The 22,661-nt window shown below is 34.0% G+C and overlaps 1 protein-coding gene across 1 annotated transcript in view; it reads right to left on the reverse strand.

Annotated features, from left to right (window-relative positions):
* Positions 1-13,269: 13,269 nt before the first annotated feature.
* Positions 13,270-22,661, reverse strand: part of LOC110022972 (mucin-5AC-like) — a 16,115-nt gene continuing 6,723 nt past the window's right edge. The window contains exons 5-10 of the mRNA XM_020722149.1: positions 19,557-22,655; positions 19,164-19,462; positions 18,844-19,043; positions 18,679-18,758; positions 18,297-18,540; positions 13,270-15,223 (exon numbers count right to left, since the gene is read on the reverse strand). Coding sequence (XP_020577808.1) covers positions 18,686-18,758; positions 18,844-19,043; positions 19,164-19,462; positions 19,557-22,655 — 3,671 coding nt within the window. The 3' untranslated portion in view covers positions 13,270-15,223; positions 18,297-18,540; positions 18,679-18,685. The remainder of the gene's footprint in view (positions 15,224-18,296; positions 18,541-18,678; positions 18,759-18,843; positions 19,044-19,163; positions 19,463-19,556; positions 22,656-22,661) is intronic.

Here is a 22,661-nt window from a genome sequence, read left to right on the forward strand (position 1 = left end):
CCAACAAGTAGGAACCGCGCCGTCCGACAATCTTCCTCAAATTATTTCATTCTCAAGTAATTGGACAATTCAGCCAACAAAAGCTTGCAATTTTTAAAACAAACAAGTGCACCATTCTTTTATGTTTTATAAGTCTATTTATATTATTGAAAATAAATCATTTTAATTAAAAAAAATTACCTAAACAACTAAATAAGAGACCGTGGAATAATTATGAATCATTTAACATCTGACTGAATTCCTTTTTCCTCTCTTGGCCAGATTTTATAATTCAAATTGCCAGATTCAAATTTAAATCCGACAATTTTCCATTAGGATTTTACAAAAATACTACCATATAACAACAAAATACCCGGCCCTGATCTACCAAAATTAATGCCAAAATCAATCTCATCGACCCAAAGCTTCTTAACCAACAAAATGAACAAGCTCGGATAGGATTTGATTAGCACAAGATGTTAATCTTATTCTGCTAGCATAACTAAATGAAAAACTTGTTAGTATAATTGAATCAAACGATCATTAAATTAAATGATATAAAAGTACAAATTTTGAACAATGTTTGTTTGAGTTCATTTTAAGAAAATAAAGTCCCAAAAATATCAAAGCAACAAAGATATAATAGTATGTAAGAAAAGATAAATTTTAAAATTTTGTTATCAAAACTAGTTTAAATATAGAAACTTAGAGAACTGAAAACCAATACTAGAAAATCAGTAGGAGCTCATGATATCTCAATCGACTGAAAACCAATACTAGAAAATCAGTAGGAGCTCATGATATCTCAATAGAAAGATAAAAATATTTAGGAGATTAAGGAGTTTCTTCACTTAACTTTTTACCATTATTTTAAACACAAAAAAGATGTATGAGTGGAGGAAGAGTATTTTAGTCCCATTTTTAATAATAAAGTACTTCACAAGTGCGTGCAAATTATAGAAGAATTAAGTTAATGTATCATACATTAAAATTAGGAGAGGATAATTCTACATAGGTTAAGACGTCATGCAAAGATTTCACATAATCACTTTGGATTTATGCCGAACAAGTTTATCATGGAAGCTATATAATTATTGAGAGGTTGTTGGATAAATACAGCAAAAGTAAGCAGGATTTACATATGATTTTTCTTAATTTAGAAAAAAGATTACAATAATGTTCCAAGTTCTTTAAAAAGTTCTAAAAAAGAAAGGTTTTGATATGATTTATATTCAAGTGATTAAAGATATGTACACTAGAGTTATTCCTTATATTCGAACAGTAAGAGGATTGACCAAGTATTTTCCTATTTCATTTGCATTACAGCAGGGATCGGCATAAAGACCATATAGTTTTGCTTTAGTTTTTGATGCTCTTATTGGACATTTGCAGGAGAATGTAGCTTCATTTGAGTAGATGATATCCTTCTTGTGGATAAGACTAAGTTCAAGAAGAACTTAAATCATACAGGTCTACATTTGAGTCTAAAAACCTTCATTTGAGTAGATCTAAAACTAAATGGAATGTAATTTTAGTGGTAGTAGGTCTGGTGGCAGAGTTGTAACAATGGAAGATCAAATCATTAAAAGCTATGAACATTTTAGATAGCTCGAGTTTATTGTTCAACGTGATGGTCATATAGACGGGGATGTTATGGTAGATTTCAAGTTCGATGGTTGAAGTGAAGGAATGCATTGGGCCTAATGTGCAATTGAAAAGTACCGCTTAGATTTAAAAAAAAAAATTATAAACCGGAGAGTGAGGCATGCAATTCTTTTATGGCAAAAAATGTTGGCCTTTAAAAGAGAAGCATAAAACTAAGTATTGCTGAGATGAGAATGCTTAGGTGTATGAGTGGTTTGACAATTAAAAACAAAATGCGAATCAAATGTATCTGTGAAAGGGTTGATGTAGCTCCAGTGGCAACAAGATTAGAGAGAATCATCTTAGATGGTTTGGTCACATTAAACGTCGACCATCTAGTGATTTTGTTAAGAAAATAGATGCTATAAATTTGGCTTATGTTAAGAAAGGATTTAGCCTAAAAAGACTCGAGCATATTGTATAAAAAATTATCTTAATTTATTAGATTTAAAAGAAAATAGGACCCTCAATAGGACACATTGGAGAAAAAAGACTCATGTTGATGTTGTAACGTCTCCTTTATCCACAAAGCATAATAACAAGGAAAAGAGAAGACAATTTTAACGATTAACAAATTGCACAAAAATGCAGAAAAAAATGCAACACAAGATCACACAGAATCAGAAAATTCTTTAATAAATCCGAATGTTAAGCTTGAAAATACATGTAAGCAGGCCATAGCATTTTTTTAAGTTTAATTTCTAGGCTTTTCCTTGAATTCTTTCTTATCATTCTCTCTTTACTACCGTCCCCCCATGGAGGTGTTCATACTTCAAATCTGATAAACCTTTTCTCCTCAACACTTGAAAACTTTTACTGTGCACCACAATCTTCTCTTCAAAATAAATAAGGATTTAGGAAGTTCCATCAAAATATTTGCTTTTAAAGTCCAGAACTACCACACCATCATCACCCAAAAGGCATAACACAAAAGAAGATTAACAGCAACAATCATTTCCAAATAATTGGAGTAGATTTCTTAGCATAACACATCCATATGAGGCATTCAATAATGCACAAAAATGGAGACGAGCTTGTTTCTCTTTTGATAATTCAGCAAGCCAAACTAAAAGATCTTCTCAATTAATTTTGATTTCAATCCCTATTGCAAAAGAAACTAACACACTCCGAAACATAAATAACATTTTACTTCAAATACCTTACCGGTACACAATTGCCATTCAGCTAGCCAATCTCTAGTCCTCACCTAACATTCTAGAATGACAACAAAGAGAGAGTTGAATTGAAACAATCAGCACAATAATTTCACCACCAATATATCCCCATCAGTTGGAACCAATCATAGAGAGGCTTTGTAAACCCTTCACCAAACAAAAGCTTTGCAGCCCCTCCTACAGTATCCCGCTCCTCGGTAGTACTCACCGAGCTCACACATTGCACACGAACAAAAAACTCATTTGTATTGATTGTGAAGATTAAATAAACATTTCTGAAAATGTATTAAAAAAAATTAAGAGGTTTGAAGTATATGATACCTAGTAACATTCAACCAAATGATTTATTTAACAAACTTCATTTTTAAATTTATTATTTCAAAATTTAACCATATGAGCCCCAACAAATAAAAATAATTCAATTGTTTTTAAAATAAGGCAAATAATAAAAATAAAAAAAAATTATTTATTTTTAACATGAAAACATAGTTTTTTACAGATAACTTGAGAAAATAATTTTACCACACATCTTAAAATAGAAGTTATAAATATGCCTCCAAGAACACAGAAAATTATCAAGAAAAACACTAGTATAAAATTTACAGTCTTAAAGGGATAGATCATCAAGTTTTCACGAAAAGTTGCTAATAGAAACACTATAATTATTTAGGTTGGCCAAACTATATGTGAGATATATGACAACTAGCTATGAAGTAAGGACACTATGTAAAGTTAAAAGTACACAAACATGCCCCCCACATACCCTAGCACATTTCCAATTAGTTGAAAATTACGTCAAATACATTCCCCTTTGAAATCTGAGCCTCGCTAGGTAAGGACATGGTCCTAACATGATTGTTACAATGATTAGATAGACATCAATTTGTCAATTCGTTTAAACTCTCTTTAGTTTTTTAGAGTACAAAAACCTCTTTTTAGTTTTTTGATATCTTGTTTATATACAATATTAAATTTAACTTTCAAGTGAAACCAACAAATGTTAACTTTTTCTACGCTATTTCATTAATTTATATGATATTAAATTTCATGAATTAAAATTCATAATTTATAAATGAAAATAATGTCCAAGCAAGTCCTGTATAGTTTTTTGTGCCCTCACGAGCATGTTATGATGTGTATACTTAAGTTGTTTTTCATAGACATCACTGTCAATCTGCTTATATTTTCATTTGTTTTTAAGAGTATAGAAACTTTTTTTAAGTGTTTGATATCTTGCGGGAACTTTTTAATATTTATACACAATATTAAATTTAAATTTGCAAGTGAAACCAACAAATGTTAAATTTTTGTATGCTTTTACTTTTCATTAATATATATGATATTTCATGAATTGAAATTTAACTTAAAATATCAATATAAGGTACTCTAATTAAGCATTTAAAATTCATAATTTATAAATGAAAATACTGTCCCAAGGCAAGTCCCCTACACAATTTTTTGTGCCCTCAGGTTCATGTTATGGCACATCATTTTTTTAAATTAGTTCTTCATAGATTCCGTTTAGTGGGATAAAGGCTTGTTCTTCTTCTTCTTCATAGACATGAATGTCAGTCTTTTTTTGACACTCCTATGTTGATGTTGTGTCATGTTCTTGTTTTACATAAATGTGCATGGTTCATTGACAAATAGTTCCATTAGAAAGAATGTAGAGGTTTCAATAAGCAAAAAAAAATGCTGCATTATTAAAAGAGACACAGAGTTAAAAGAAATTTTTCTAAAACTGGTGAAAAATAAATGTTATTAATTATCATAACATACAATAATTATAAGAAAAATGAAAGTCTCAATACATTGATAAGCCAAAATACATGTGAAAATTATAAATCTTAGTTTCAGACAAAGCATCTACGAAATATGAAAAAGCTACTTGGAAAAAATTTGAAAGATAAAAGGGGCAGAATTTACAGAACAAAGATCGACCGAATCATTTACTCATAATAATAATGAAAGAAACAACCCTGATATATAGGTTTACATATTCTGAAATTATTTTCTAAAATGAGGAAATGCCATAACTCCTAACTCAAGAGCATTAATTATAAGAAAACTTTTGCTTCATAGAACAAAAAAATTGCCACTAATAAACAAAACTTGGCATATATGTGAATTCTATGTTGGAATTGTCAAAATGTAGGAATACTGTTAACAAAGAAATTATCACGCTAAATGAAATATAAAAGTAGCATCTATTGAACATATGATAATGGAAAATAAACAAACTAGTTTGGGCATGCACAATAAAATGTATAAAATACAACCATAAGATGGGTGTAGCTAATACTAGAGCCAAATAATTAGAATGAGAAATAGGTGTAACAAAGAAAAAAAGGTATAGAATTTGTGGGGAAAAAACGAAAGGAAAATTTACAAAAGTTTTGATTAAACCATAAAAAAGGTAAATGTAAATGGTAGACACAACTAGGCATACGTGCGAATGTCAAGCTAGACTACTGGAAAACCTAAAGATATAACTAAAGAATTATTATGTTAAACAAATGTGGAAGTAACATCAATTGAATATATGATATTGGAGAATAAATATGATATAATTTTGACATCCACAACAAAATGTATGAAATGCAACTATAACAATATAAAAAAGGAAATATATTGAAGAAAAATAAAAAGAATTTTAAAAAATTAAAAAATAAAACAAGTTCGATATCTCCTATAAATACTCCGCAGGAACATCTAATTTACAAGGATTCATAAAGTTGACCAAATTTGGATAAAAATTAATGATGATGATAACATATTGCAAATGTAATAATCATAAAAGAAAAATATATATTTGCACATAATCTCTTCAGTGCAAGTAAATTAATAAGAATCAATCGCTTGGGTCTAATATCCATGAACATACAAAAACCGTCATTAAATTGAATTATTTTATAATTTAAAACAGGTTTTCTTTATGACATTGAAAATGCATTCTATCAAAAGTTGAGTCCATATAAAGGCCATAACCTCTTTAATTCATGTTCAGCTACCACACAAGATTCCTCAAGCTTTCTTAGGTGAAACGATGTTGCAATTTTCATGTGTCATAACAGGCCACAAACTAAAACATCAATTAATCAAATAAAGAAGACAAATTTCATCCAAAGGAGTGTAATTAAGGGTAAATTTGTTGCGGGAACTCTCCAGTTAAGGTTTCACGTTATATATTATATAAATCTTAAAGAAAAATCAATATTTCGATACAAAGGCTTCGTAAAAGTAAATCAAAATTTTGATATAAAGGCTCAGCAAAAGTACAAAGATGCATTAAACTATAAATCATGCCCTAATTCCCTTCCAGTTTAAAGCTTCAATGATTCAAAGCACAAGGAAAGCACAATACAGTGACTTGCAACCTTCTGTCAGGGTGTCCTAAATACCAAGCAAATTCATTCAATGAAGCTTATAACCATACACAATTTTTAATGCAGGCACCAATAGGGCCAGTCTCACTAAATAATATAAATTAAATGATTCATGGAAATTAAGGAAAATAATTAAATTAAATATATCAATAAAATAAGAAAAAATAGAAGAATGCTGAGATAAGGATTCTAAGATTTCCCTAGAAGAATTAACGTTTTGATAGGAGATATCAGCATACAATAAAAAGAATTGAAGTAGAGGATTAAATAATAAATGCAGTTAATTATTTACCTTAGATGATTCATAGAAAAATAAAGAAAAACTCAAGTAATAGAAATCAACAATTAACTAACCACAATATGCTTCAGCGATTCTAAGCACAAGAAGAATACAATACCAAGACTCCCTCATCCTTCAACCTTTCTGCTAAACTGTTCAACATGCAAAGCATATCCATCAATTCTATCTGAATCAATAATAAATTTCCTTAAACTTACCAAAAAGTTATATTTCACAAAGCAACCACAAAAAAAGCATAACTTGATAATCAAGTATATGCAACCATGCAAGGAAAACTAAATTAATCGAGTAGCACTGCAAACACGTCATCATCACCACCATAAGCCGTACCACTTCAATAGGGCTGCTTTTAAGTATCCTCAATTTCAATATATTAATGATGGTTGTTGATTGGGATGTATAGTACTGATCATTAAAAAACCATGTGTTATCTTTATGTCCCCGCTTCTTACAAATCCTCCTATACAAATTTCACAGACTTGTGTAATGGGTGCCTTTTCTAACCTTCACTATGAAAGTTTATGCCAATATTATTTGTAATTTCCTTATCTTCAATAGATAATATGCTAATCATTCTCATAATTATCATCACTTAGTTCATGATCATTGGTTTTACCATTCATATATCTTCCCTACGAAGGTTCATGCCAATATTATTTGTAAATTCAGTATCTTCAATGGATAATACGCTAATCATTCTAATAACCATCACATAGTTTACCATCATTGGTTCCAACATGCATCTACCTTAGCATTCTCTAACAAATCCTCTAAATCATATAAATTCCTAAGGCACTTCTAATGTTATGATCCAATATCTACTCTGCGCTTCCCATCATTGCCTTATACAAATTAATTCTATATTAGCTTTCATGGCATGAAAAATTTTTTTAATCTTAGACGCTGATGTAATTCATCTAATTTTATATTCTTACTACCAAAGCTTAATCATACAACACTTGTTTCATTACCATATGAATGGAGCAATGTTGAAAATAGTATCGGTACAAAAAACTTTTCCAGCCATTTGACAACCTCCTAGTCATCAAAATTTTATCAAAAAGGCTTCCAAATCAAGCAACTGTGATATCCCATATAACTCTCTAAATTTCAAAAAGTATCTCATCTCCACTAAAATCTTTTTATCCTTTCATACATCTTCAAAGATAACTCCAATACACAACTCTTTGAATCAATCTATATGCAACATAACTTAGATCAAAATAAATTCAAAATAATAATTCTCTTCTTTATGTATTCATCCATGATGTTTTTTGAGGCCAATAAAACCAACTAGATCAAAATCTCTAGATCTATTGTCTTTTCAATTAACTAATTTAAATATATTTTCCTCCTTATTTAATACAAAGCACATTATGTACTCATTAAAAGTTGTGCCTTCTGTTTACTGCAATATTTACAAGCATTTTGTAAATCTCTAATGAATCAAGACACCAAATCTCTTTTATTAATAAAAAACAAGTTTTAAACTTTCTTAAAACTTCTGCATCCTCTTTTATAAACTAGTTAGATTATCAGCATTAGCATGCCTTCGCTAGAGAAGTCTTGAAAGGATAGATTTAACTTGTGCAAATAATTACTAAAGTTGTCATGAAATAACATGAGAAGCTCATTATTAAATAAAATTATATCACAAAAAAAATGAAGAGAGAAACCATTTTACAAAAGAAAACAAGTTTTCTGGGGACACTTTTAACAATCTAAATATCACTTGTTTTAAACCAAGTTTTATTTCATTTTACGTAAAGGTTTTTGGCTGCAGGTACTTATAAAACAAGTATATTTTAAATAATGATTTGATTAATTGTAAAATCGACTTAGAAGATTATTATTGGAGAATTTACATACATATCAAGCCATTATTATGTATTAACAAATCAAAAAAATAGAATTTGATTTTACTTGAATAATAATTTAGCGTGAAGACTAAAGCAAGGCATGCATGAAAAGTTATATTTCACTTTAAGAAAGTTAATATTCATTGTATTTTTACACAACAACAATAACAAGCCTTAATCCCACTATGTGGGGTCGGCTAAATCATTTTCTCCATTGCGCCTATTTAGTGTCATATTTCCATTTAGTTTTAATAAATTAACATCATTTTTTATACAATATGCTACTACCTCTGCCTTTCTTAAACCTCTGCCTTTCTTAACATAAATCGAATCTAAACCATCTATTCTCCTAATTGGATCATCAGATGATCAACGTTTAATGTGACCAAACCATCTAAGACGACTTTCTCTAATTTTGTCTGTCACTGAAGCTACACCAACCCTATCACAGATATATTCATTTCTCATTTTACCTCTAAGTGTAAAGCCGCTCATCCATCTAATCATTCTCATCTCGGCAACACTTAACTTAGTATTATGCTTCTCTTTTAAAGACCAACATTCAGCACCATAGAGATTGCAAGTCTCACCACCATCTTATAAAATTTTCCTTTCAGTCTAAGCAGTACTTTTCTATCGCACAAAAGGCCTAAAGCATTCCCCAACTACAACCAACCAACTTGAATTCTACTATTAGCATCCCCATATATATCACCAGTGCCTAAGACGAGAATTACTTCTACTTTATTGAGCCCAAAGATGAAAGGATAATGAAATATATCATTTAACTCAAAGGTAAATCACTCATCGAATCTATCATCTAATCGCAACCTCCGCATAAAAATATTGTTAAAAGTTATCCACCTCCATGATACGTGTAAGATACCTATATCAAACATAAATATAGTTTGCAAGTTAGTATATGAAAGCTTTCTCAAGCTTGCAAGTTTTCATGCATATTCTACTATGTTACTCAATCATTCATGTCCATGCATAAATTGAACTACAAGAAACTAAATGTTATACGCAATGATCACTTGCAGTTAAATATGGTGTGCATCATGTATGATTTCCATAGTTGTAGACCAAGTTACTCATCTAAATTGAGGTTATAGTAAAGTTATATTTTAGCTCATGCCCAATGTTTTACGCTTCCTACGTAATAAGAAAAAAAAACATAACAGATCCTTCTGCCTTATAATATCATTATCATGCTAATACCATCTACCTATGAACTTGGCATTCACATGACACGATTCTAACTTAAAACATTATACACTAATAATGTAGACACATTCAATACAGATCAATTTCTGTTTTCAAGAGCTGTGGTACCAAATTACATTCTACTATTACAAGTATGTGAACGTGAGTACTCTCTCTAGACAATGTCATCCACTTTCTATGTTCCAACCATTGTTTGGTGATACAGTGGAAAATCAGGATGCATAGTTGGGATATTTTATCAGTCATTCTGCAAAGTATAATGGCTTACAGCTCAATGGAATTGTTCGTACAAGACAACCATGAAGTTTAGGTCATCAAGCTTAAAAAAACAACTCAACAATTCTATCAATAAACGAGTCAATTTGTTTAATTTTGAAAAATGGATAATTCTTTTCATTTTCTATTGACCTGATATCACTAAAGTTGTTTGAGATGCAAAAATATGATATTTAGGGTTCTCTTCCCAAGTCAGTTAATAGGCATGTGTGTATATGTTAGTGTGTTGTGTAAGTTATTGCTTTATTAGAAATTGTAGTCCCTGAGACTATTAAAAGCGTTCTGATCATGTATTGAGAGGAATTCCAAATGTTTCTAGTACCATATCTCACTTTCTCTTAACTTCTCTCCCTCTCCTTCCGTCATATTTCTTCCATCCCGTTCCACAATTTATTAAGTGGTATGAGAATACCCTTCCCCATGCAAAGTGACAACCTACTCAATGAAACATGCTTACCCAAGAATAATCCTCACTCTTCATTGCTCATACAACTTTCAACCTAATAAAACCCCATCCCACTTTTCAAGATATTCTTCCTTCATAATCTCCAGATGTAACCCCAATCACAAGTGTCCAACTTAACTCACTGACTAAGGGCTACAACCCCCAACTTTCTTCCAAGTAAAACTCAAATACATGCATTGCACTTTCCTACAATGATCCCATTACTGCCACTTCAATCTCACTACGCTTATTAACCTTCACTTAAGCACCTTAAATCGACTTGCTAACGCATACCTCTATTTTTTGTTCAAAACATGTGCACTCCATCATCTCTATGTGCTCATGCGTATGCCACCCGACAATATATGACACCTCTACCATAGAGGCAAGATAGGCCTTCTTTTATAGTTCACATGTTGTGACTCTATTGATGGTGCCACCTGAAAACTTGTTTGTGCAATGCATCATTAACATGATCTAATCACTAACATTATTCGTGCTTTATGTTATTACCAGTATGTGCCAACAAAACTCTAAATCTATCTCAAAGAGATTCCATGCACACACTCGTGCTCCCTCTTTAGCTTTATTTAACAACTTATCAAAAGTATATGTTCTTCATTATTTTGGACAACCCAAACAACTACTGAAATATTATATGATATTCACATGAAATCTCATACTTCTCACTGCACACGGATAAAATGTATTTTATGGGTTATCCAATCAAGCTCATCATTATTGGGTCCTAAAACTTAGCTTCACATGTTCAGTTCATAAACCTAATATGTAGCCTCCTTCCCACCACCCTACCCCCAAGATTAAGAACCAATATTTTAGTCTTACACCAACTTGTTGCCTTCCCGATTGACAATTTTATTGAACTTTATTCTCATGTATTCTAAACTTGCATCATCTATTTCCAATCATGATCCTTTTAGAATATTATTATAATACAAAGCAACATAAATCCACTCTTCTTATCAAATAAATATAACATCTACTTTTCAAAACAATGGAAGAGTATCTTATACAATTCATATAATGAATGCTATCTATCATAATTATCATGTGCATTTTCATCCATTTGATCACAAAAGAGCATATCATGCCATGCCTACTCTCACCTCCAATGTGATACACATCCATAGTTAAGCCACTTTGATTGACCTACTTATTTTCATGAAGTCTTAAGGGAAAAACTTGAGTTACTTCTCATCAAACTACTCCAATTTCAGTCCACCTTGAGCTTGACATTATGTTTGAGTCTGAGTCTCAACAAGAGATTGTGCAAGTGTCATTACTTGAAGTAGTATTGCACCCAAGTAAGAAAATAAAATAAAAACTTCAACCAACATTGTTGTTTCATATCATCCATAAATAAGATGCCATTTACATCTTCAAATCATCATGTCGGTGCTCACACACAATAACAGAATGTATGGGGACACTCATGTTCCAAAACAAAAATTTTAATTATCATACAGGTTATACTAAATTGCCTATACTATTATTGGCTTCTTCAAATGAACTAATTGACTTGAAGAGATTTCAGTTCATCTGAATTCAAAGACGGGTTTGAGCAAGAAATTGCACATATAATCTTACAAGGGATTAGTGTGCCACATTAGTTAAAAAAGCCTTCAACCACTATTGTTGATCAAAGTCCTATGTAAATGACTATAACTTCCATCAATAAATTTTCCAAATTCTCCACCAATGATTGAAACCTTTATACAAGGTTTACTCAACCAACTATATTATTAATGATTCATTCAACAATACAAGATGATGCCGTAATACCACCATTAATCAAATTGTATTGGAATTTCAGTTCATCTAATTCAAAATGCATATAATCGTTCAGCTCAGAAACCTCTAAATTATTCACATAATTAAAAACAAAACTATAAATAATGTTTCAAGTAAATGTCGATGCAGAAGTTTAGAGCATTTGGATAGTTTTGCAGGTTTCAAGTAAAAGTTAACGCAAGATTTCTAAGCTACTCCCTTGGTTCTCAATATCTAAATTTTCAAAGCTAGTTAAACATAGGAAATGGGCATGCACATGTATTATAACAATCACAATAACAGCAACGAATAAAGTCAATAAATAAAGTCACCAGCTTCAGTTCTCAATGACATCTCAAGAGAAAAAAATTAGTTTCCAAGGTAGACCCGCCTAGCACATTTCAAAATAAAACTAGCATAAACTTTTAGACTTTAATTAGCAGGGTGTTAGTATACTATAAGGAATTACTCATGCCACAAATATAATAAATACAAAAAATAAATAGTTAAGCAGCAGAGGCATATAAAAAAAACAAACTCCAATACAAAAGCAACAAAGTAAAACAGTAAAGAAGTTAAATAAATATTTACTTGATAAAATAGCAAAGACAGCATGCGAATTTAGGAAAATAGTATTACCCACTAAAACGAAAGCAATCTCGCTGCAAATTGTTTTCTGATGAAAATGAAATAAACTTCTAATTTTCTATTTCAATTTCTTTTCAAACTCTCTCAGTTACTCCAGCAATGTAGCTATAATAAAAAATGTCACTCAATGTTGTTAAGCATATGGGTGCAACAACTAAAAAATTTTCTTTATAATTAAAACATGACAGGACATATCTCATTTGTCCGACCTCAAAAAACACTATATCCACATAAACACAATTTTTAGCTTAGTCATATGGTAACTATGTGCTTGCAAAATTTGCTCAAGCGAGTCTTCAATATATGAACTGGAATAATATGATATCAACAGATGATTTTAATGGATTACGACAGCAAAATAATATTATAGCAATTCAATCTAAGAACATACGAATTAAATTAGGAACTCTCATTCAAATAAAAAAAAAGAAGAAGTAAAATAAACTAGAAAAAACTACATATTTAACTAATGTTGCACATTCATGCTCTAATAATACAAAATGAAATTATGCAATCCTCATGCCATTGCAATTGGTGCACTTTGATTAGCAATCTAGAAAAGAATCACTTCCCACCGACCATGCTAATAGTTCTCCCAATATTGCACACTTCACCAATAACACGTCCACCAAACCGACTTCCATGACGAGTTGTTAGTATTTATAAAAGAAATATTTAGCCTATTAAACACTCAAAATAAAAATAACATTTACATCTTAGTTCAAGAGTAAGGATATGTCTGGTTCAAAGAATTTAGAATTCAAGCATGTTCTAAACATATGTAAAATAAAATCAATACATTTAAAATACTATTTGGTGCTTGGTTTGCTATAAAGTAATTTCAGTATTACATTTTTTATGTTTGGATCACTACAAAGTGTATAAAAGAAATTTTAAAGATTCTTTTAGGTCACAAATTGAGGTTAATGCTAGAGATCCGAGTGGAAGTCATAATAGATACCAAGCTTGGAACAACAAAGTCAAAGGAAAGGTTGATAGCCCCATCTGATGTTGAGAGGTTGAAGAGGAAGCCATTTGTGATGAAGTCAACAACAATGTGATTAAGCCACCATTTAAAGACCACATAAAAATTAAAAAGTCAGCATCAAAAACTTCATGGTCAAAACACTAAAGTCAACATCAAAAGCTGGTGTTAGCCATGAGTTCGCATTGGAGGTCATGTAACCCAAAAAAGTCGCCGCCCACGTTTGATGGAGGCCTTAGCAGGGGAGTTCACATGGTGCAATGGATACGAAATTCGCCCAACTACAATGAATTTCAAATACAACAAAAATGAATAAATTGATGTATTCAAGGCCCCTCAGAAAAATGAATGGTACTTTTACATGCATACCACACAATTCTTAATCTCTTATGTACTTACATATCTAATACCTAAAGTTTTATTTTAGTCAATCAATGTGTTCATTCGGTCTTCAACAAATATTTCAATAAGAGCTACAAAATATTAACTAAACAAGTGTTAAGCATCTGATTTGAATGGCTAAGCATTTTCATCCCTATACATTTGTTATGAGGTGTATCGGTAGTTATATGAGTATAATAAAAGGTTTTGCTAGGCAAGTTGCTTAAAAAGGTCAACCTATTTTTAATTTTAGTTTCTCAATAGCATCAAAACTAAGTTATTCCAGCTCTTAGACAAGGTTATGCGTATAAATCCTCTAAGCTCACAAAATGCAGTCAAGCTCAATTAAAACCACATCAGGCAAAATAATGATTAAAAGAAAAATTAAAGGAGCGTGAAAAAGGTTTCCAAAACTCAAATAGTGCTAAAGATATCCGCACTATAATAAGACAAAAAAGGGCTATTTCAACAGCATGCCCCATTAACCTGTAGCTCTAACAAGGTGGCCAAGTTGAAAATTATATTCATTATTGAAAGATGCTAAACTAAAACGTTAGATGAATCATAAACATTTATTTCTTAATAGGGGCAATATCCTCTAAGTCTCCCTCACAGCAAAACTTCCATGTCAATGGCTCCTACATAAACAATCAATCTTATCTCACACTTATCATCTTAAACAATGCTATTAAATAGTAAAGGATAGTGTGCATGGGCTCCTAATAATTCACTATTTTGTTCTCATCAAGATTATCTTGAGAGATTACCCTCGTAAGTTGCATACTAAATATTCCTATGGAATCAAAAAAGGTGTGAAGGACCTTTATCGAGCAAGGTTTATCGCCCTGCAACGCATATCCTATCTCCAAAGATGAGAAAAAGCAACTAATATCAAGAACCAGTCCATACATAAAAATACCAGCACCAAATGTGGTGCTACTTTGTAACTTCTGAGTAATAAAAAGCAAATAAATAACCCGGACCACATAGACATGAATAATAGCAACAAATCAACAAAAAAGTAGGTAATATGAACAAAACTAAATTCAAACCATCATTCTCCAGAAGAACCACAGTATGAGAAATTTGGAGTTAGCAGGACTTCACTTCCTCCCGTTATATAAGTCTGTTGAACACCAGCAATGTTTATTAGTTTTTGAATGCCCTAAAGAGTATATGAATATGAACTCTAAAGAAAAATTTGTTTATGGTTAGATGCTAAGGTCTTGAATTGTTACCTGTCATAAGTTAATAGAGCAATTGAAGGACTGCCAAAACCTAAAACTCTTTACTTCAATTAATTGCCCATTCAAGCAATTTGTACAATCACAAAAATATCACACACAAAGTGGTGAAAAAAAATAAAAATGTATGACTCTCAGATTAAATCAATATACGACAAAACTTTAGAATACAATTAAAAAACCAAATTTGCAACAGCAGCTAGACAAACAAGACTGCCAACTGGTAATATCAGTCCTTTTCTATTTATTTAGATTTTTTTTAAAATCAAGCATACCCGCATATGCAAGACCTTAAACTCAGATCTTGTGGTTGAAGCCAACGCACTGAACCACTAGGCTAAATCGGTTGCACAAGATGATAACGAACAAAACTGTTTTCCAACCCAGCTCAATGTCAAATAAAAGTTATTTGATCCAATCTCAAGCATAATTAAGTTTGGTAATTGGATGGCTTGACTTGATCTTAAGTCAAACCAAGTCAGACATGCTAACTTTCATCGAAATTTGATTCAAGCCAAAAACCAATCTGATTTTGATCAAGTTTTAATCTTCTAAGATAATTTTTTTGTAAAATATTCATAAATAAACACAGTTCAAGATGCACAGATTCATATATGAAAAGGCAGAGATGGATATATAAGATAATTCAAAGCTTAATACATACTTAAAAATAGATATGCAAATGGATTAATATATATATTTTAATCTAATCTCAACCTAGCTCGTTATGATAAAATCTCAATATAATTCAAGTTCTCTTCAAGCTGGGTTTTGCCTCTTTTGCAAGCCCATTTGACTTTGATCCAAGAATTGATCAGATGAGATAGAAAATTTTCATTTTTCCAGAATAATCTTATTAAGGAAAAGAATTATAAGATTTGGACATTAAAAACAAACATATTTTCTTGGCACCACCGAGACTATTTTTCCAAGATGACTTCCATTCGAAAGGCAAAAGGTGCGATGCTGACTGCCTAAAATCAGCGTATTAACATTGGCTATCAGCTCAGTACTTTTGTGAAGTTCAGAAATTACTTCCATCTCAGCTTCTGATGACAGCAGATTCAGCTCGCTAGTATTATTAGAGCCCCAGCATATGCAACTGAAAGATCCATTGTGTTTCCTATTAATATCACATACCCCATTGCTTTGTTAGAGGAAAAGAACGCACAATGGTAAGCACGATCTCAAATATGCGGGAAAGGGCATCTAACCTTTCTAATCTCAACTCTCCTGTCTCCATCAAAACCCTACCATTCATTCATAAAACTATCCCTCTACCCCTCACCCCCAAACCAAATCCTATCCCATTCATATAACACCAAAAACCCTAACCCTTACTCTCCCAAAAAAACACACATTATATGAAATTCATTAAACATGTTCAAAAATAAAATCTGATTGTCCAAACAAAACAAGTCAGTCAAATAAAAACAAGCTGAGATGATGATAAGCATATCATAGCACGCTCAATCCTCTGACGTTAAGGACTACAAAAAAGAGTACTGTAAATTGATCATGCGATAAGCCCATCTAAGGAAATGCCATTTTCTACATGGACCCCTAAACCTTTCACCAACAAAATACAGCATAAGTAAAAAATATATAGAACCACATCAATTCTTTTTTGTTTCTTAGGGGGGTGGGAGAATTAGCAAAAAATTGCAATGTATGTGGCTTTGCCTGTGACCTTAAAGAAAGAATCTTCTCCAATAATCACTCGGCCACAAAACCTTTCTGATAAAATTTATTATTTAACAAGGAAAAAGAAACGACCGATGCAGACTCATCATATCTCTCTGCCGTGAAACGGAATATTTCACATTAGTTTAGCAAGTTTTCAATAGAAAATTTTACCACGTCTCTTAATTCCTTATATATCTCACATTAATATCAGAATTTTTATGATGTAAAACTTGGCGCCACATCTTTTCACTCCCTGTGGAAGATGATCAGATGATATCCTAAAGAACTAAATATGTCAACCTTTAAAAACATCATGTCTTGAAAATTCTCAATATAATTTTAATTTCCAACTAAAATTGACTGTGAATTCAATAATTTTTTTCATGAATTTTTTAAATTTGTCAATGGTCTCAAAAAGAAAACTTATGAGTCCACCAAAAGTGAGGTAATACCAAATTTAAACTAGTAATTATATTCCTATTATGCATAACATGAGAAAGCAAATGTGAAAATTTTTCAACCCTAACAAAATGCCTATATGTAGATGCACCAAAATGATTCAAAATGCCAAAAGAATAGTGCACGTAAATTGGCACACAACTCAAGCAGAGAAATCATGAGATAATATAAAATACAAACAAGAATAAAGAGTTGTAAAAGCATGAATCATGAGATGCATATAAAGATGAATATCACTATAAAAAATGTAACGATTTATGTAAGTTAAAAGCCTCTTGACACTTTCTTGCAATTAACATTCACATATATGGAAAAGTATCAGCTTATTTGACTACATATGCCAAAAACCCACAACCAAATAGAGAATACCTGAAAGATTAAAAAAATGTAAAAAATCAGAACTTGTGCCCGGACAGGACTACAGCAATGGTTTCAAAACCACAATATTCAAGGGCTGCTATATTTAGTTAGTAACCACTTGGACCACCAAACAACCAACTTTTGGCTAGTACATGTCTATGGACACATTTGTTTGGTTGCATCCATTAATTTGAATAAACACCCTTTCATCATCAATTAAAAATCTGGATACAAAACTGAATGGGCAAATGAGAAACATTTTTTCATTTATTTGGAGAGAGAAAATATGCATCCAGGCAAACCAACCTGAGAAAGAGCCTAGTTTGATTATATAGCATAGTTGCTGAATTTATAAGAACACGTCATAAAAAGTCCAACAGAACAAAAGAAAGCAACTTTAGTTTAATCATGACAGCCAAAGTCGCCAAATTATAAGCAGGCAAAACTTACATGAAAATTTTGGGTCAAGAGAACTACAATCTCCAACGCATTAAAATATCATAACATCATCCATTTAAAGCTGCACTCAAAGGAAGCAAAATAGGTAGAATCTTAAGAAATGTTCGCGCAGCAAAGTGACAGGAAAGTTAAAGCAAAGCAGATTAGATATCTCTTTGCAATAGTAGATATTACCAAAACCAAACTTGTTGCAGAAACTTCAAGGCCAAAAACTTCAGAAAGTTTAAGCAGCAGCCTGAAAGAAAAAAGAGGAACAAATAAAGAAAACTGAACGAAAGCCTCAAAAAATTCAAGGTATAAAAGCAAGTCTAAAAGAATAAAGAAGTTCATTAACTGGACAATAATTTAATTTTCACAATTCACATGCAAGTACCATGATTTCAACGTCTACCCCCACGGTTTTCAAAGCTCGCCTTTCTTGACTTATTTTTGTCATCTGTCTCCTCGGAGGTTCTACAAAAATGAAGTAAACAATTAATCTATTGCTGAGATCTAAAGAAAATGTCACATACATGAAACAAAAGTTTAAAATAACGACAATTTGTGTTTCTTTGCATTCTCTTTCTTGATGTTAAGAACTATCTCCATTGCCATATTCTGATGATCCTTTGTCTGCGAGTGCACCTCCAAACCCTCAACTGTTTCACAGTCAATCTTGCATAAGCGGCACCACCCCATGCTTCCGTGCTTCCTCTTCCTTAAATGCTCAAAAGAATCAACATCACCATGTAGAGAAACCTGGATCAAAATTAGAATGACCACCAGGAATGCCGCTTATGGAGCAAAATTCAGAGATCAAATTTCATATATGATAAAAGAAAATTTAAAAATACATGAAAAAAGTAAGCAAAAACTCACCGAATCATGAACAGGATAGCTATTAGAAAGTCCTGAATCCCCAATTGGAATTCGACCATATCCACCAAATCCAATTGACTCGCTGCCACGAAGTGGAGCATGACCAGCTGAATCATTGAGCCTCAGATGGCTAGGCAAATTCCAACCACCATAAGGTTCACCACCTCTAATATTATTTGCCAATCCATGGCCAACATGTTCAGAAGCACGCAAACGATTGTGAGAGCCATCAAAAGCATCTATTTCCTTCCTAAAAAGACCAGGCTCCGCAAGGAAATTCCCTGGGCCATCTGGAATACCTGAAAAGATATGGAAATGAGAATCAGCAAAAAAGAAAGTAGCACTCACACGCAATATAACTATGTCTATAGATGTTGAGAAAAAAATCTCTACCTGGGCTTCTCATACCAGGAAAATTATCAATATGAGGACGACCAAATTCAGGAAAAGGCCTGAGACGCTCAGAAAATGATTCATGCTTCCCACCCAAATCATCATGGAAAACAGGACCCCTTTGTCTATCTGAAATCTCCAATGGTCCAAATTCTAAACCAGCACTACTAGGAGGAAATCGACCACCCAATGGAAGTGGGGGAAATGAACCCACTGACGCTCTATCAAATGGCCTAGGTCCACCATCAGGTACAAAATGTTGACCCCTTTCTACTGGCCTGCTACCAGGCCCATACATATTAAATCTATGTGACCCATCAGCATCCAAATGACTAGGCCTAGGGAATTGTTTCAAGTCTTCCTCAAAATCCCTGTGGATTGCAGTGGTCCGGCCAGAATCCATCATTGGCCTAAATTTATCATGTTCAGAAGCTCTCAAACCCTCGTCAGGCAATAAGTTAAACCCTTCTCCAGCTGGTGGTCGAAATCTATCATCCGACACACCATGTGAAAATGCTGAATCATGCATGACACCAGCAGGCCCCATACCTGACAAACCATTCATTTTCATCATGTTTGGAAGCATAACAGTCTGCTGTCCAAAAGGAGCATTTTCACCAGGTAACGGTCTATGGGACTCTGACCGTCTGCCATCATAATATCCTGGCCCTTCCATCAAGTTTACTGGACCAGACCGACCAGCTCGATCTTCAAAACCAAAGTGAGAGCCCCTCGTCAGCACGCCACTTGCTGCATCAAATGCTCTAGGTGGAGGCCCACCCATAACTGAACGTGCAAATGGATCAATTTGAGCAGCCCCTGGAGCAATAGCATTAGGTTGAGGCGCATGGCTTTGGCTTCGCATAGGAAATAAATTAATTTCCTCTGAATTTGATGGAGGAATGTTAGAGCTATATGGTTGTTTTGCTGCCGGCGGTAGAAAAGATTCTGCCATAGCTGGGGTCTGAACCGGGTAAGGAAAATTTTCTGAATATCCAGGTGGCCTTGGCTGCCCAGGTACTGTTGGTTGGCCGTGCACAGGAATAGTATGGGGAAAAGGTTCCTGGAACCTCCTCTCTTGACTGGGTAAAACATGAGGCATGTTTTGTGAAAACATTCCATCGGGTCCAGAAGGTCTTTGGGACACCATTGCTGCATCTAAGTTGGGAGGGTGACCATGAGGAATATTCTGTGGAGGATATCTCTCGTGAACAAGTACAGGACCAGCTGGAGATATTCCACGGAGGCCAGCTGCCCCTGCTTGAAGTGGAGGAAATTGGGATATACCTTTATCATAATACCCAGATGGCGGGAATGCTTTTTCATGCGCTTCCACATCATGCTGCTGCTGCCCCTGGGGCATTGAATGAGCAGTCTGAATGCTACTAGCAGTATTTCCAGCAGTTTGGCTTCTACTCCCAGAAGATTGATCCAATTTCTCCATTTGTTTGGTGTTCCCTAGCAGGGGCTGAGCTACATTAGGACCATCTAATGCGGAATCAGTGGTGACTCCTTCAATCAATTGTTTAGTGTTTTGCTTTCCCTCAGTCCGGTTATCTTCTTTCGCTCCTTCAATATTTTTATAAGAGTTAGATTCTTCTGTTCCATCCTGGAAATCTGCCCCTCTTAAATTCTTCGGTATCAAACCATCCTTCTCCTCCGTTTCGGAGTTCTCATTAACATCAATAGGTGTCGACCCCTCAGCGAAGGATTTGGAGTCACTATCAGGCTTAGAAATAGCAAGCTCAGAGGATCTAGAAGTTTCATATCCACCTGCATTTCCTGTGGCTGTTTCAGCCTCCGATCGTTTCCCTTGGCTGGCCTTATCTAATATAGAATCAACAGGTTTTTCAAGCGCAGCTGACTTCATGTCTGATCCAACTGCAGATACTTGGTTAGCATCTATGCCAGAACGAGAGGCAACAGAAATCAATGAGCCCTGGCTACCAGAATGTAATTGAGATTGGTTGATGGATCCATGTTGTCTGGCCGAATGATTATGATCAGGTGAGTGTTGATTCATGCCAGACTGAAATGGTTTTGCAGAAGAATGTTGAACTTGCGGCGGCAGTGGTTGGTTTGGTGCCATAGCCCGTCCTTGGGATGGAGGTTGCATGTATGGCTGAACCTGTGATCTTAAAGAATGCTGAGAATGCTGAGAATGTGAAGGTTGTTGTGATGGAAATCCACCCTGTTGAAGCATCTGTGCAGATGGAAAGTGGCCGGGTGCTTGCTGTTGAGGCAAAAGTTGCTGCTGCGGAAGCACTTGAGCACTCACTGTCGGATGCATCTGTTGACCAGGCTGATGGGCCAAGTGCTGAGCTAGTGGCTGCGATGCAGCACCTGGATATGGAGCTTGTGCATGAGGTTGCATAGCAGGGTATTGCTGTGTTTGCAAAGGCATATGAGTCTGTGGGGGCCTCATTTGTTGGGCTTGATGACTGTGGAACTGATTTTGAGAAGTTTGTTGAGGCACAACAGGCTGCTGGGGATTCATAGGCCGTTGCTGTGGTACACCATGAGGTATTTGCTGGAGTGGCTGGGACTGAGGATAAGATTGATGCCCTGTAACCCCGTGAACAGATGGATTCTGAGCTTGATGAGGCTGAGGCTGGGGCTGGGATTGAGGCTGGGGCAGGGGCTGAGATTGGAGCTGGGGCTGGGGCTGGGCTGGGGAAGAGGGCGAGGTTGCTGCATATGTGGTTGTTGAAATTGAGGCTGGGGCTGGTTGTATGATTGTGCCGGAGGCAGTGGTGCTGGATGTGGCTGACTTTGCAGGTGTTGTAATTGTTGCAGAGGTGGTTGAGGAAGCTGCTGTGGAAGAACAGACGGTTGATGCTGCTGAGCCTGTGGATATGGATGCAGTTGTGGATAATGGGGTTGCCCAGCAGGCACTATGAGCTGAGTGGCCTGTGGTGTAATTTGTGGCGGTAACTGCTGATGAGGTTGCTGAACAGGAACTTGCTGAGTTTGAGGAAACTGAGAGCGTGAAAGGGCTTGAGCTTGAAGTTGTGCTTGAGGATGAGCATGTGGTTGGGGCATAGGCTGGGGCTGAGTCTGGGGCTGTGGAAGGGCAGGAAGTTGGGGATGGGGCTGGGGCTGGGG

This window comes from Phalaenopsis equestris, unplaced genomic scaffold (genome assembly GCF_001263595.1).
Source record: "Phalaenopsis equestris unplaced genomic scaffold, ASM126359v1 Scaffold000203, whole genome shotgun sequence".
Taxonomy (NCBI): domain Eukaryota; kingdom Viridiplantae; phylum Streptophyta; class Magnoliopsida; order Asparagales; family Orchidaceae; genus Phalaenopsis; species Phalaenopsis equestris.